Source organism: Coloeus monedula (assembly GCF_965178545.1).
Source record: "Coloeus monedula genome assembly, chromosome: 4".
Taxonomy (NCBI): domain Eukaryota; kingdom Metazoa; phylum Chordata; class Aves; order Passeriformes; family Corvidae; genus Coloeus; species Coloeus monedula.
Genome location: NC_138784.1, coordinates 35,052,372 through 35,065,061, shown reverse-complemented (window position 1 = coordinate 35,065,061; position 12,690 = coordinate 35,052,372). Strand labels below are relative to the sequence as shown.

At 33.8% G+C, this 12,690-nt stretch overlaps 1 protein-coding gene across 1 annotated transcript in view; it reads left to right on the top strand.

The window, feature by feature from the left end:
• Positions 1 to 12,690, top strand: part of LRRIQ1 (leucine rich repeats and IQ motif containing 1) — a gene marked incomplete at both ends in the record, with an annotated part of 103,694 nt that overhangs the window by 77,159 nt on the left and 13,845 nt on the right. The window contains 2 exons of the mRNA XM_082280291.1: positions 6,351 to 6,474; positions 8,026 to 8,086. Of these exons, the coding sequence (XP_082136417.1) occupies positions 6,351 to 6,474; positions 8,026 to 8,086 (185 nt within the window). The remainder of the gene's footprint in view (positions 1 to 6,350; positions 6,475 to 8,025; positions 8,087 to 12,690) is intronic.

Genomic DNA, 12,690 nt, shown 5'->3' with positions numbered 1-12,690 from the left:
TACATGGAGGAGTACAGGAAGTGATAACAACCCATAAAAGTCGCAAAAGTTGGTCAAATTGAAAGGAACAGTGTTTAATGATGTCTTGTTGTCAGTGCTAGGAAAATGAACCTTATGAAGCAATTCAAGTGGAAATGTACCATGTTACAAGAAGAGTAAAAGACATGAACATTTTAATATGGAGTGGTAGTTTGCAATACATTTGTGTGATCAGAGGGTTGAAATAGAAGAGGTTAAATAATCAGGAGATATTGGAAGAACTTCTTTGGCCCTATTGGAATATGAATACAGAGAAATAACTTTAAATTATGTGTTTTAAAAGTACACCATTGAGGATGAAATAAGACTTATATTTGCCTCAATGGGGGAAGAAGAACAAGTTGAGTATAAACAGTAAGCTAGGGACAGATAAATAATAGTGGTGTATTCTGCAGAGGCAGGAACAAGAAGCAAAATAGAAAATAATGGGAAGGTACAAATATGGAATCCCATTTTCCTTGAATTCAGAAGCTGAAATTTGTACTTTTTCAGTGGTTTAGGAATCTCAACTAAAGGATTCAGCTTTTGCATAATCTAATAATAAGACATCAAAGAGAGAACACAGAAAGCACAGTCTGAAATATGATAACTGCTGAAACAGAATTAACTAGTTGGTGAAGACATTAGAGAAGAAAAGGAGGTTTGCAGATCAAATAGTAATATCATATGCCTTATTTGTAGTTTGAAAAAAATACAAAATGCCTGGAAGAAAGAGAAAAAGGGCACAGTTTTTAGGAAAAAACCCTCTCCTTATATTTTTTTTCCTTTTAGTAGCTAGTATTATAATTTTTGAAAGACATTCTCTTGTACATTGATCAGCGCTCCCTTGTTCAAAACTCCTTAGTGGTTGATAATTGATAAAATATTTGATAAAGCATTTTTAAGCATCAAAAATGTTGTAGGTCATAACCTGATGCAGTATTCTTATGATGAAATTCTATTTTATCTTTTATTCATCTGTGAACTCACTCAGACACTACTTTAAATATTTTTATTTCATTCATTCTGGTCCAAAAGATGGAAGTCAATTTAGTCAAAAGTCACTCAGATGAAAAAATACCTTCTAAAATTAACTAATATGTCAAAAGAAAATGTTTTTAAGGTAGAAATGTATGTACCCCATTATCTGAAAATTCCAGACCTGAGTTGTAGATAAACATTATCAGGGGAGGCTATAAGTTTCAGTAAGAACTCTATACCTCTACTGCCACATTATGCTGCCAACTGTCTGCGAGTCATGTATATATTGCTACTGTAAGTGTATTCACAGAACACCTGTAAGCATGCTAAAGACCACTCTAAATACCATTCTTTTTCCAAAACGATTTGGGGCCTGTTGTGGTTGCTATGTAATGGATGGGAGTATTTAGTGACTCCTGACAAAGTACACTTCTGACAAATGTGTTAAGCTCTCTGTGGAAAAAAAAAAAAATTCCTCTCATTTCTTCTACATTCTAGTGGGTTTTGGGGGTGAAGGGCAGTCGGGGTTTTAATTTTTTAATTATTGTTGCTTTCCTGTCTGTTTCCAAATACTTCACTTTTTTTGCCTTAACAGCAAGAACAACTCATGTCATTCTTACTTTCTGTTTGGTGGGTAGTATACACCTGTGACAGAAATAAGACTTTGTTTTTGTTGTTGTAACATGGAAAAAATGAGATAAAAAGTTGGATTTTGGATTTCAAGGTAATTGATAAATGTTTATTACACACATGATATAACTTTATAGAAGACAGTAGAAATTATAAATCCTCACAGGGTAGATAATTTTAATTTTCAGTAAGAATTTTTTTAAAGATTTTGTGCATTCATACTCAGACACATACGCCTTTGAAATATATATTTCTGACTGGTAATTTATGCCACAATACTGACAGAGAAGAAAAATTTAATATATTAATAGTGTAGGCAATAATTTTGTATGCAAGTTCAGCTACTTAATTCCTATATTAAGAACACCATTTTCAGAATACATATTAAGAAAATTAACTCTGGTCACAGATGTTTTTTTGTTATGGGAGGAAAACTTAGAATGCTGAAGAATTTCCAAGTCCCTCTTTCACATTGTAAGTCTTAGGGTTCTTAGTCTTTTATTTGTATTGTACTCCATATGAAGTAAGGTTTGAAGTGATTTAAATCACCTTCTAAACACAAGATTTGAAAGGTTCAATACAGTGCAGACTTCTCCATGTATTTCTTTATCAAGAAGCATCACATATTAAAGTTAGACCTTTTATCTTCCCATCATCAACAAATCTATTTGGAAAAAAATTACTGTATTGAAGGTTCTTTAGCATTCTCTTGCATATAAATTGATGAAGAGTGGAGTAACTATCATTTACAACAACCAGGATTGGTGTTCTCTGGGCACAGAGCTTGAGTTCACCCCGAATGCAGACATTGTGTAATCATCCTCCTTCCTTTTGTATGCTGGCTTGTTGTTAACAGCACTTGTCCTAGCACTGGGAACATGGGTTTCAGGTACCCCTTATCCTGATGAGATTTGAATCTCCAGCTTCCACATGTTGAGCTATTCCCTTGGCTGTGTTTCAGTCTTCTTTTAACAGTGACAGCTACAGCTGAGGGGACAAGATCCATGTATCCTGAACAAAAACCTGTAAGAAGAAAACTGACTCCATGTAGAACCTAGGGCCCTTCACCTGAAGCAGTTAATCGATTCTTTGCCCTTCTCCTTTAGCTCACTTAACGGATTATCCAGAGATAGTCTAATTTAAAGTTCGTAATAGCATCCGTATTTTAAACTGAACGTGAGTCATACTGTCTCAGAGCACACTCAGCAAACAGATTTGACAGATGAAGGTTGGCATTTTTCTGGATGCCAAAAGTCAGGTTCTTACAGGTTTGCATGTGGATTTGGTGACCCAGAAAACAATTTGTTGCTTTCTTATAATACTCGGTTCCAAAGATATTTCAGATGCCCAAGTTTTTCTAAGTTCTCTCTATTTAGATGGTCAAACTTTGTAGGAAATTGCCAGTAGGTGGCCCTGACTGCTGCATTGTATCTGGCCTAAGTGTCCAGTATCTGTGTCCATGATTATTTGCCAACACCTAAAAATCATTACTGTATTAATGCCAAGTGTAAGACAATTCCAATCTTAAATGATTAGCATGTGTGTCATGTAAAAAAAAAAAAAAAAGGTCAAAAAGACTGAAGTCTTAGAAGCAATAATCTAATGAGGGTATGATACTTTAAATGCCTCTGAAATTAATTTGGGTTTTGATGCCTTTTTTGATGTATTTCTATTTTCTTTGATAGTTTTAGAGCTGTCCGCATTTAACAATTAAAGATTATGGGTCTGATCCATTTCAAAGATGCAGAAAGCTTACAGCTCTTTGGATATTCTATGAATGTTAATACTTCTACAAAATCAGGCCCAGGTTTTTAAAAAACACATAGCCCTAATTTAAGACAGCTACCAAGCAAATGCATGTTAATGATACTGGTACACCAGACTCTCAAATGCATGATGTTCATAAGTGGAGTAGAAAAGTGATAATGCAGTGTTTTAATTCCTAGCATAGATTTATTTTTGTAAGAATTAAAAAGCCAGATATTACTGCTAAAAAGTAAGAATATGGGTATGTTCAAAATAAGAAAATAGAATGCGGTTTTCTGCCACATTATAAACAAATTATTGAAGAGAATCTGCCCATTTGAGAATAAAAGCCACTATTAACACTAATATGGAACAAGAATACCCTGTCTAATAGCATATAATACTTTTAAGGAAGAAAACCCTATTGTGTGCACTTTTATCTTGTTCACATTTTTGTTTCAATCATGTTTCAATAATCAACATGCAAAAATAAAAATAAATTAAAATAAAAGTTTATTAAATAAAACCAATTGTGTTTCAAACCTAATTAAATCAAAGATTGAAACTACAACTAAGGAAAATTATTAAAAATCATTTTGGAAAATAAATTGCCAAGTTAAAAATAATCAGATTTTTGATAAGCTTTATTATAGCTTATTGTATATTCATCTTCTTTCAACTGACACACAGACTCAGACATGAACTTCTAATACTGGTTTATCCCCTATATTGATTTCCCATTTAAGTGAGAAAAAGATAAAAACACTTCAGTGAATGCATAAATAATACAAATCATTTTAATAGAAAGAAGTGTTTATCCTTAGAAAGGTGATAACACTGGGCCAACATTTCTGTAAATACATGTAAGAAAAAAAACTAAATATGATTTCTTGGGAGATTATTCCTCATTGGAGAACATATGCAGAAGGCTTATTCTCCAGATTAATGCTCTTATGAAGTCACTCACAATGTGTCTTACTCTTATTATAAATCAGCATCTGTCTTTGAATGAAGAGCTATAAGGATACCACTGTGGTTGTGGACTTGGAATCGATAAATTTTCAAAATATAAAGGTTAGAAAACTGTACTCCTGAACCAGGAAGGCAATATCATAAATTTAGAAAAAAATAAGTCATTCCCACGTAAATATAGGAAGTTGATGAAGAGTTTTATTATTAGTCTTTTAATATTTGGAGCTGATTCAGTAATTCACTGCTTGACTTTTTTTAGTCAGCCCTCACACCCTCATTTGAATAGATACAGTGACTGTCCATCCAAGATTTTCATTTTCTCTCATCCTAAGGAGGTAAATGAGAGTTCTTTACATCAACTAAGGAAAAATTCTTCTGCCTAAGTTCTAGTCTGTGAGTGACTAACAAGACATATATGACTTTATATTCTCCACCAGGACCTTGCCTTGAATGCATTCAGCCTAAGGAATGGATCTCGATTGAATGGAGATTCCCTATACTAAGACAATTAAACAAAAGACATTTGTATTTCAGACAATGAAATAAGAGCTATGCTACTTTCACAGAGCTAAGCAATGAGCTCACTGCAAAGCCAGGTAAAATGCCACTGAGGAGCTATATTTTGCAGCTTATGCAAAGTAAATTGCAAGTTTAAAAAATACTACAGGTAATGTACCAAACCTCTTAAAAGGTGAATTGGTGAATATCCTGTAACTTCAGTTTATGTTGTCAAAACATGAATGAAAAATATGGCATTTCTGATATCTTTGGCAGGGGAGGGACCCCAACATTTGTCCCTGCCCCCTGGCACCCCTTTGCAGTTACTGAAAGTTAAATCATCCATAATGAGCAAATGGACTTGATGTTAAGTGAGGTGACCTGTCATCTTTGCGAGCTCAATTGTTTACTAAATTGTTTTAGTAAATCAGTTTACTAAAATCAGTTTACTAAAAATCAGTTTACTAAAAAAACATCTAGTAGCTGCTGAATTCACCTATCAGTGAGGAAAGAAGGATCTTTGAAAGAAAAAAAAAGGAATAATTAGCAAAAAGGATGATAACTCAGTGTTATCTGAAATTACATCAAAGAGAAAAACAAAAAACATTCGTAGCAAAAAAAAAAAATTCAAATGTCTCATAAAAGCCCTGAGTTGAAGGTGCTAAAAAGATATAACCTATAAAGTTGATGTATGAGGGAAGAAAATGAAAATTTTTTTAATCCATGAATGTTGGCAGGCAACAATGATGCCTCCTCTGCATGCTCTTCCAATTTTGGCATCCTCTTCCTTATGCTTCTAACCATGTCTGATATTCAGCAGAATGGTCCAAAAACTGAAGGTTCTCTGGAATTATGCATTTTTTTTCATAATGTCACAATTTTATTCTCTATCTTTAGATGCCTTTTGTGATCTAAAAGTAGGTAGTAATTTCTGAAAAATAGTATCATAGATGCAATGGCTTTGGAATCCAAATCAGAAATTGCTGTTAAAATGTCTTAAATGTCTCAATAGATCATATTAAAAGACAGATCAGAGTAACAAGATTGTCATGTGTCCACTATTGCATATAATGGTGATTTGTTTTTTTAACCTCATAGATTGCTAAGTAGAATAGTAAATATAAATGATTGTATATTTTTAATTCTGTAAATAGAACAATAAGCAACATTCATGGCAGCCGCGACAAGCAATTTATGTGTAATATATACTTCTATATGAATTTCATAATAAAGGATAGATTTATTTCCCAATAAAATAAATTTATTCAGAAGGCCAATATTACATCCCAAAAGAGAAAACAAATCATAAAATTATAACTGATATAAACATATTTCTTAAATAGATCTGGAGAAATTTTAAATAGTTGGACTCTTTGTATGAAAATGAAGTAATTGCCTTTTTTCTCTTCCAAAAAGCCATAGGTTCCAAGTTTATCCAGGAAATCTTAAAGAAAATGTATTTTAAAATAATGGTGAAAGACAGGAGTATCTTTCTTCCTCCCCAGATAAAAAATTTTCTCAGCTGGATACTACGTTAGATGAGAAATTACAGAGAAAAGACTTCACATACCAATGGCTTCGTGCACAGCTTTTGGATTATGAAGCAGCCAGTTCCAGAAATATGAAGTGGTGAGGTCATCGCCTTTAAATTAGATTTTTTTTTATTTTAAATTTGTCTTGTAAAGTGAAACCTAAGTTAATAGTTCTAAAACAAGCATGACTTTGCAGCTAGCAGAGGGTTCACCATATTTCCGGGTCCCAAATATGGCACCCTTTAGAATTGGCTTAGTAGTCATTGGATAGATATTTCTTCCACATTGAAAATGAAGTTATAAATGTTCAGAATCTTATCATAAATAACTACATAGTTTTACTTTAGCACTGCAATGATTTTTAGACTCTTTAGAGTGTAGAAAAAAGTGCTTATTCATCATATATGATATAATACTATGGTTTTATGTAATTAAATCAACTGTAACATTAGCTATATTGTAAGATTTGATTAAGGAAGTAAAAAATACATTTTTTTAACTAAATAGTGTTTATTTATATTTTGTCTTCAAAACATAAACCCAGCATCTACATCTTTATACTACACTGTACTAAAATGTTGTAAACATGTCCCTTCTATATTCAGTTTTGGTTATTAAACAGGTAAAATGTCAATACAATTAAGGGAAAGTTTCATGTTGCCTAAACTAACATGAAGACATAGAAAGTATATTTTGATCATAAATTCAATATAAGGCATTGGTATCTTAATGAAGTCATTAGTAGACACAATGCCAAGCACCTCTAATAAAACCAAAGAAAGTGTCAGTAGGCAAGAAATGGGTTTAGTATATGAATTCTAGCATTATTTTCATTTAAAATGTATTTAATTTATAATTAAATGGGCTGCAAATTGTTCTGTCTTGTGCAGAAAAATATGCCACATATTCAGGTTGTATCAATGTCTGTAGAATCTATACGAAAAACACATTCCTTAGGAAATATTTATCTGGCTTTGAAGAAATATTTATCTTTCAGTCATGATCCATAGTAGAGAAATACTCATAGTGTTTGCTTAAGATGTCTTCCTTGACTTTTAATTTGAATGAAAACACTGAAATATAACATGTACTGATGTTTGAAAGTAAGAAGACACAGAAATTGATATAAGAATTTTCTTAAATATTATTGTGCTACCTCTGCAGGTGTATGCAATGCCCTACTATTTGTAATGACTTTTCTGAAGATCATGAAACCAGTTTTTAATGTGCCAAAAGTCCAACTGATCTCCATTCTAACTTTATTGGTAGACAGTTTAGAACAGCTGATATATTTATTCAACTGAAAACAATTTTATTCTTACAAAAAGTAATATGAAAACTGGTTTTTCTACAATTTATGTCAACACATACAAAAGGCATGCTGGTTGTACATATTGACATTTATATTTTAATATTCTGTCATTTGAGTAAACAATTGTTAATAATTTTTTTAATCTTAAGTACAAAAATTTTAATACTAAGTGCTCTTATAATTTATCAGTTAATATTAATTTCTCTGGTGCATCTTAATCATGGAATTATTTTAAATAATTAACCAGGATTGTTTCCTGAAAAGATTTTGTGCAGGTATTTTAGTGAGCCCAGTACAGTGGGAGTTACTGAAATTTCTATTCTGCATTTTTTCCAGCTGTCGTTTTTTGCCTGAGTTAGATCCTGTGATATGTGACAATAGACAAGTACAACTTGTGGTAAGAACTTGTTTCTTTGTCAGATTTTGCAGAACTGAGGTATTTCCAATCCATACCTGGTGTAAAAACAGGAGAATTTTTTGATTAATGTAATTCTGTAGTGTTATCTCTGTTGGGCAATCAAATCATCCCCTGATGGAGATCAGGAGAAAATATTTTAGCACAAATATTTTAGTACATAGGGTTCTAGCTTCATGATTTGACACTGAGTTTGTTTTTAAGAGATCAAATACCACTGTGTGGTTTTTTGAAGCTTCTAAATCTGCATTTTCAAAAAAAAATTGATAAAAATTAAATGTCGTTCAGTACCAACTACATTATTTACTGAAAACATGTATTCAATTGAACAACTTTCAATATTCTGTGTATCACCTACCTAAATCATTCTAATATGCCTTCAGTGTCATTTATTGAAATACAGTAAGTTGGAATTGTATATTAATATGGTGACATTATTGCAAACATTGCATGAAATCAGACTTATTCCTACAATTTCTTTTTTATATTTTTTTACATCTTAAAATGCCATCTCCTCTTTTCATTATTCACTCTTTGTGTAGCATTTAAAAAAATTGGATTTTCTGAAACTGGCAGTCATGTAAGTTGGCATGAGGGGAGATATGAGCAGTATAACAATTTGAAGATTTACAAAATTAAAAGACTATGTCAGAGATACCCAAAAGTTCATTTAACAGTGAGTAGTTGTGATGCCTACAGGCCAATGTATACTTGCTCCATTTCTGTATATATAGACTTCATATTTTCATATTCAGTGAATATAGAATTCACTGCTAAAATATTAGCAATATTTTTATTGATATAATGTTGTATGGTTTTAAAAAATGGGGCAAGAGTTTAGAAGCTATGCAGAATTAGTGTTTTATACTCATATGTGTGTGTAGTGGTTTGGTCCAAAATACTCATTACTGTTTATCTTCTGTGAGATAAGAATTAGGAGAAATGCAAAGCAGGCACCAAACTTGAAAGAATATAAAGAGGTTTATTAACAGACCTAAAAGAAGGAAAAAAAAATTATACCACCTTCAGAACTCTCCTCCTCCCCCCACCTTCCTCCCTTCTCCCACTGACAATGTGAAAAGACAACCCTTGAGATGTTCAGTCTGTTTACCACTTCCATAATAACCTTGTTCAGTCCATTTAGAAAGAGAAGTCTCTTCTTGCTCATGCTATGAAAACATTATCACAACGAGACAGCCGCCCACTTCCAAATATTGTTCAGTCCATTTAGGAAGAGGAGTCTCTCTGCCTGCGTGTGAGTCCTTTCCCCCGACTTGCAGCTTGTTCAAGGTCACACACAGATAGCAATTGGTTTTCCCGCGTTCGAGGGTCCACTCTTGAAGTTTTTTGGGGTACAATTTTAAGGTTGAGCCGTTCAGAAACAAAAACAGAGGCCCTTCTCCTTCCCTGGGAGCAAAGGGTCTTCATCATCTTCATCGTTAGGACTATCTCTGGGAGCATCTCTAGGGACTGAGGTTTCTCCTTTCCCATTTGGAGCAAAAGTCCTCATTGCTTCCATCTCTCCCTGTCCAAACTTCTCATGAAATTACAGCTGCATCAGCATCTGCCTATCTCAGCGCAGGTGCTTTTGCTCACGAGTTGAACACTCCACCCCCCATATCTTCATGAAATTACAACAGGATACTCTGATATATCATAGCTTCACAACAGAATTTCAGCTTTAAGCATCTCCTCTCTCTCTTCCCTCAGGTTTTCAGCTCTTCACAGCAGTAAAAGGGTTAATCTCACCTCGGCCTTGCAGCTTTGCAGCTGGAATGTTGAATTTTTCTTATCGCAGTGGAGAGGGGGGAGAGCCGAGCCGCTCCGGCTGCCCACAGCAAGGCAGTGGGGGGGGTTCCATGGCTGGAACAGGTCCATGGCTCCAGGATGGCCGTGGCCCGGCCCGGACTGGCCCAAGCAGGGCCTGGCCGGGCCCGCTGGCCCCCACACGGGGCCCGCAGCCACCTGTGCCAGTGCTGGAAACGAGAGAGAGCTTGGGGGGGAGTTTGCCTATTCTTAAATGTGGATGGATCACAGAGGCGTTCACAACTTTAAGTGGCTTAGAGAATTGTCCATATTCAAACTGGCCAGCTGATAGGTTCTATCAGTTCCCAGAGGAAACTGTAAGCACCCCTTAGCAAGGACGTCCCTTCCGGGACTATGCTTGCTAACCTATGACAATGTGATGTAATATATTTCATAAAAAGTATTTCCCAGTTAGATGATGTGTCACGTGCCTCATTTTGTTCTCTGAGCAATCTTGCCCCTTTCTAACCTCTTTCTTCTTCAGCTTCACAACCTATGCAATTTGCATGTTTTGGAAATGATTCCATAAACTCTTGTAAAATTCACCTTTGAAAAAAATGCTTTTAAGCCTTAGTTTTTTACTATTACTGTTTTCTTTAAGACAGATTTTGTCAAATATTTTTCTCTGGCAGGTGTGTCCAATTCTTAGGTTCTTCTAAAATTTAAAGGGCTGGAATCATGAACCAAATGACTGTTGTGGGGTTTGAATGCAGCAGCACCAATAGTTATTTGTTAGGTCGAGTCTAAAACAGTAATTTATCTAATTCGAGCAAATCATAATTTAATAATGTTATCTAAATTACATATTATGTAATTATTGGTAAGCATATGTGCACATAGGTGGATTGTATGTTATTTACACTAAGCGGTTCTGTCCACAAAATACTGCTGCAATCCCACAATAGAATTATGTGGTGTGCCCACATAACTGCCAAAGTTATGGAATTGTCACAGCCTGTGCCACATAATAACATAGCTGTTCCACATGAATGAAATACAGAGAAAAATGCAATAGATGGTTCAAAAAATAGAAAATGGAATAAAATATATCTCTAATGCAGAAAGCAGTACAATATAGGCAGTGAAATAATGATGTGGTTTGTACACACAGATGGCTGGAGAATTTTGGTTTTAAAATTTATATGGGCTCTCTTTTAAAGGTTGAAATGTGAACATACTCCTACTACTTTTGCACAGTAGCTTACTTAAAAGCTATACAATCATGAAAAAAATCAAGTTAACAGCTGCAATCATTATCAAAGAATTCTTGTAAACTGAAAGAAAGTGGAATATATATATTAAAATAAAAGAGAGAGAGAGAGCAAGCATTAGAAGAGGAAAGCATTCCTGGGCATTTCCAGTAGTTTATTTCTATGTCGTATGCTCGACCATAAAGTTTTCTGATGTGCTAGACAATCCCTGCTTTTTATGTGTTCCATAAGCTGCATTCTGAAAATACTGGATTCATATAGTTTTCTAAATGATATTTGTGCTCATTCCAGTAATTTAAGACTTTCTTTTTTGTGGATAAAAAATGGCATTTCAATGGTTGCACATAAACAATAAAGTCTTCTCACTGGAGATTATTTCTTCTGTAGTAACCTGCAGTAAATCTAAGACCTTCTTATGTTAATCTGTAAAAATCTTTGTGGATTTTTCTCACTAGTGAATACCATAGAAGTGCTTAGGAAGGCATGCTGACTTACAGTTTAAACTATTTTAATATGATTTTGTGGAATAGCAAGTAGGATAGACTTCCTGATTCTTTTTGTATGAAGTTTAAGTTACCTACAGGATTAACCACTTCACTATTGATCAGTATCTCCAAATCATTTAGATGTAACTTGAATTCAAAAGCACCTTTTATCTCTGTTGCAGAACGTCTTGATAATTTTACCTAGAAATAGACAAATATACAGATGCAAAACTGTGTTCAAGGCAAGGATTCCTCCTGGTTGAAATTAGTTTCCAATTAATAGTAAGAAGGGTTCGGGGTAATAAAACCAACGGCTTAAAGTATGAAGAATTAACTATGGTGATCGCTACAAATGGAAGTCCAATACTAGTCTGTGAAAAACTGTGCCATATCTTAAATTTCTTCCAAATTTTGGTTCTAAATCATAAATGAAAAAGGGAAGGTTTTAATTAGCTTCAGAGGACTTTCAGTCAGCTTCTTTGAAAAGCCAAAATTGAGTTTGCTCCAGTGATTAATATAACCTTAAATATTACTCTGATTGTAACTGGGTAAAAACACTTATCTTTATTTAAAATAAAATAACAAATATTTTACATCAGAGATCAAGACAGCCCTAATGAAATCTAGCATATAACCCTGAATATTGCTGTATACAAGATGATAAAGCCTTAGTTTCTATGATGGTAGGGATTGGATAATAATACCACAGAAAGGCTAGCTGTATAAAATTCTGTGACCTCCTGGGTCTTTGGGAATTGGGACATTAAAAAACTTTTGCTGTGTGTTGAAGCAGGTTAGATAGAAATAAGAATGATCAATTCTATTGGTTTGAATCTCTTTGAGTATCACAATCACTGCATTATGAATTAGTCTACTAATGAAAGACTAAAAGCTTTTGAAAATAGGAAGCTCTCATAAGCTTAAAGCAACTGTAAATATTAAGGCCAGAAAAATAGAAATATTTGGCAGAGTAAAACAATTTTTTCAAAGTTTCTTCACGCTGCTATGGAAGAGAAACTAAAGTACTGATGTTAACATCAATAATAAAGACTAGCTGTGCAAAGCAAAACTTTAAAATCCTCAT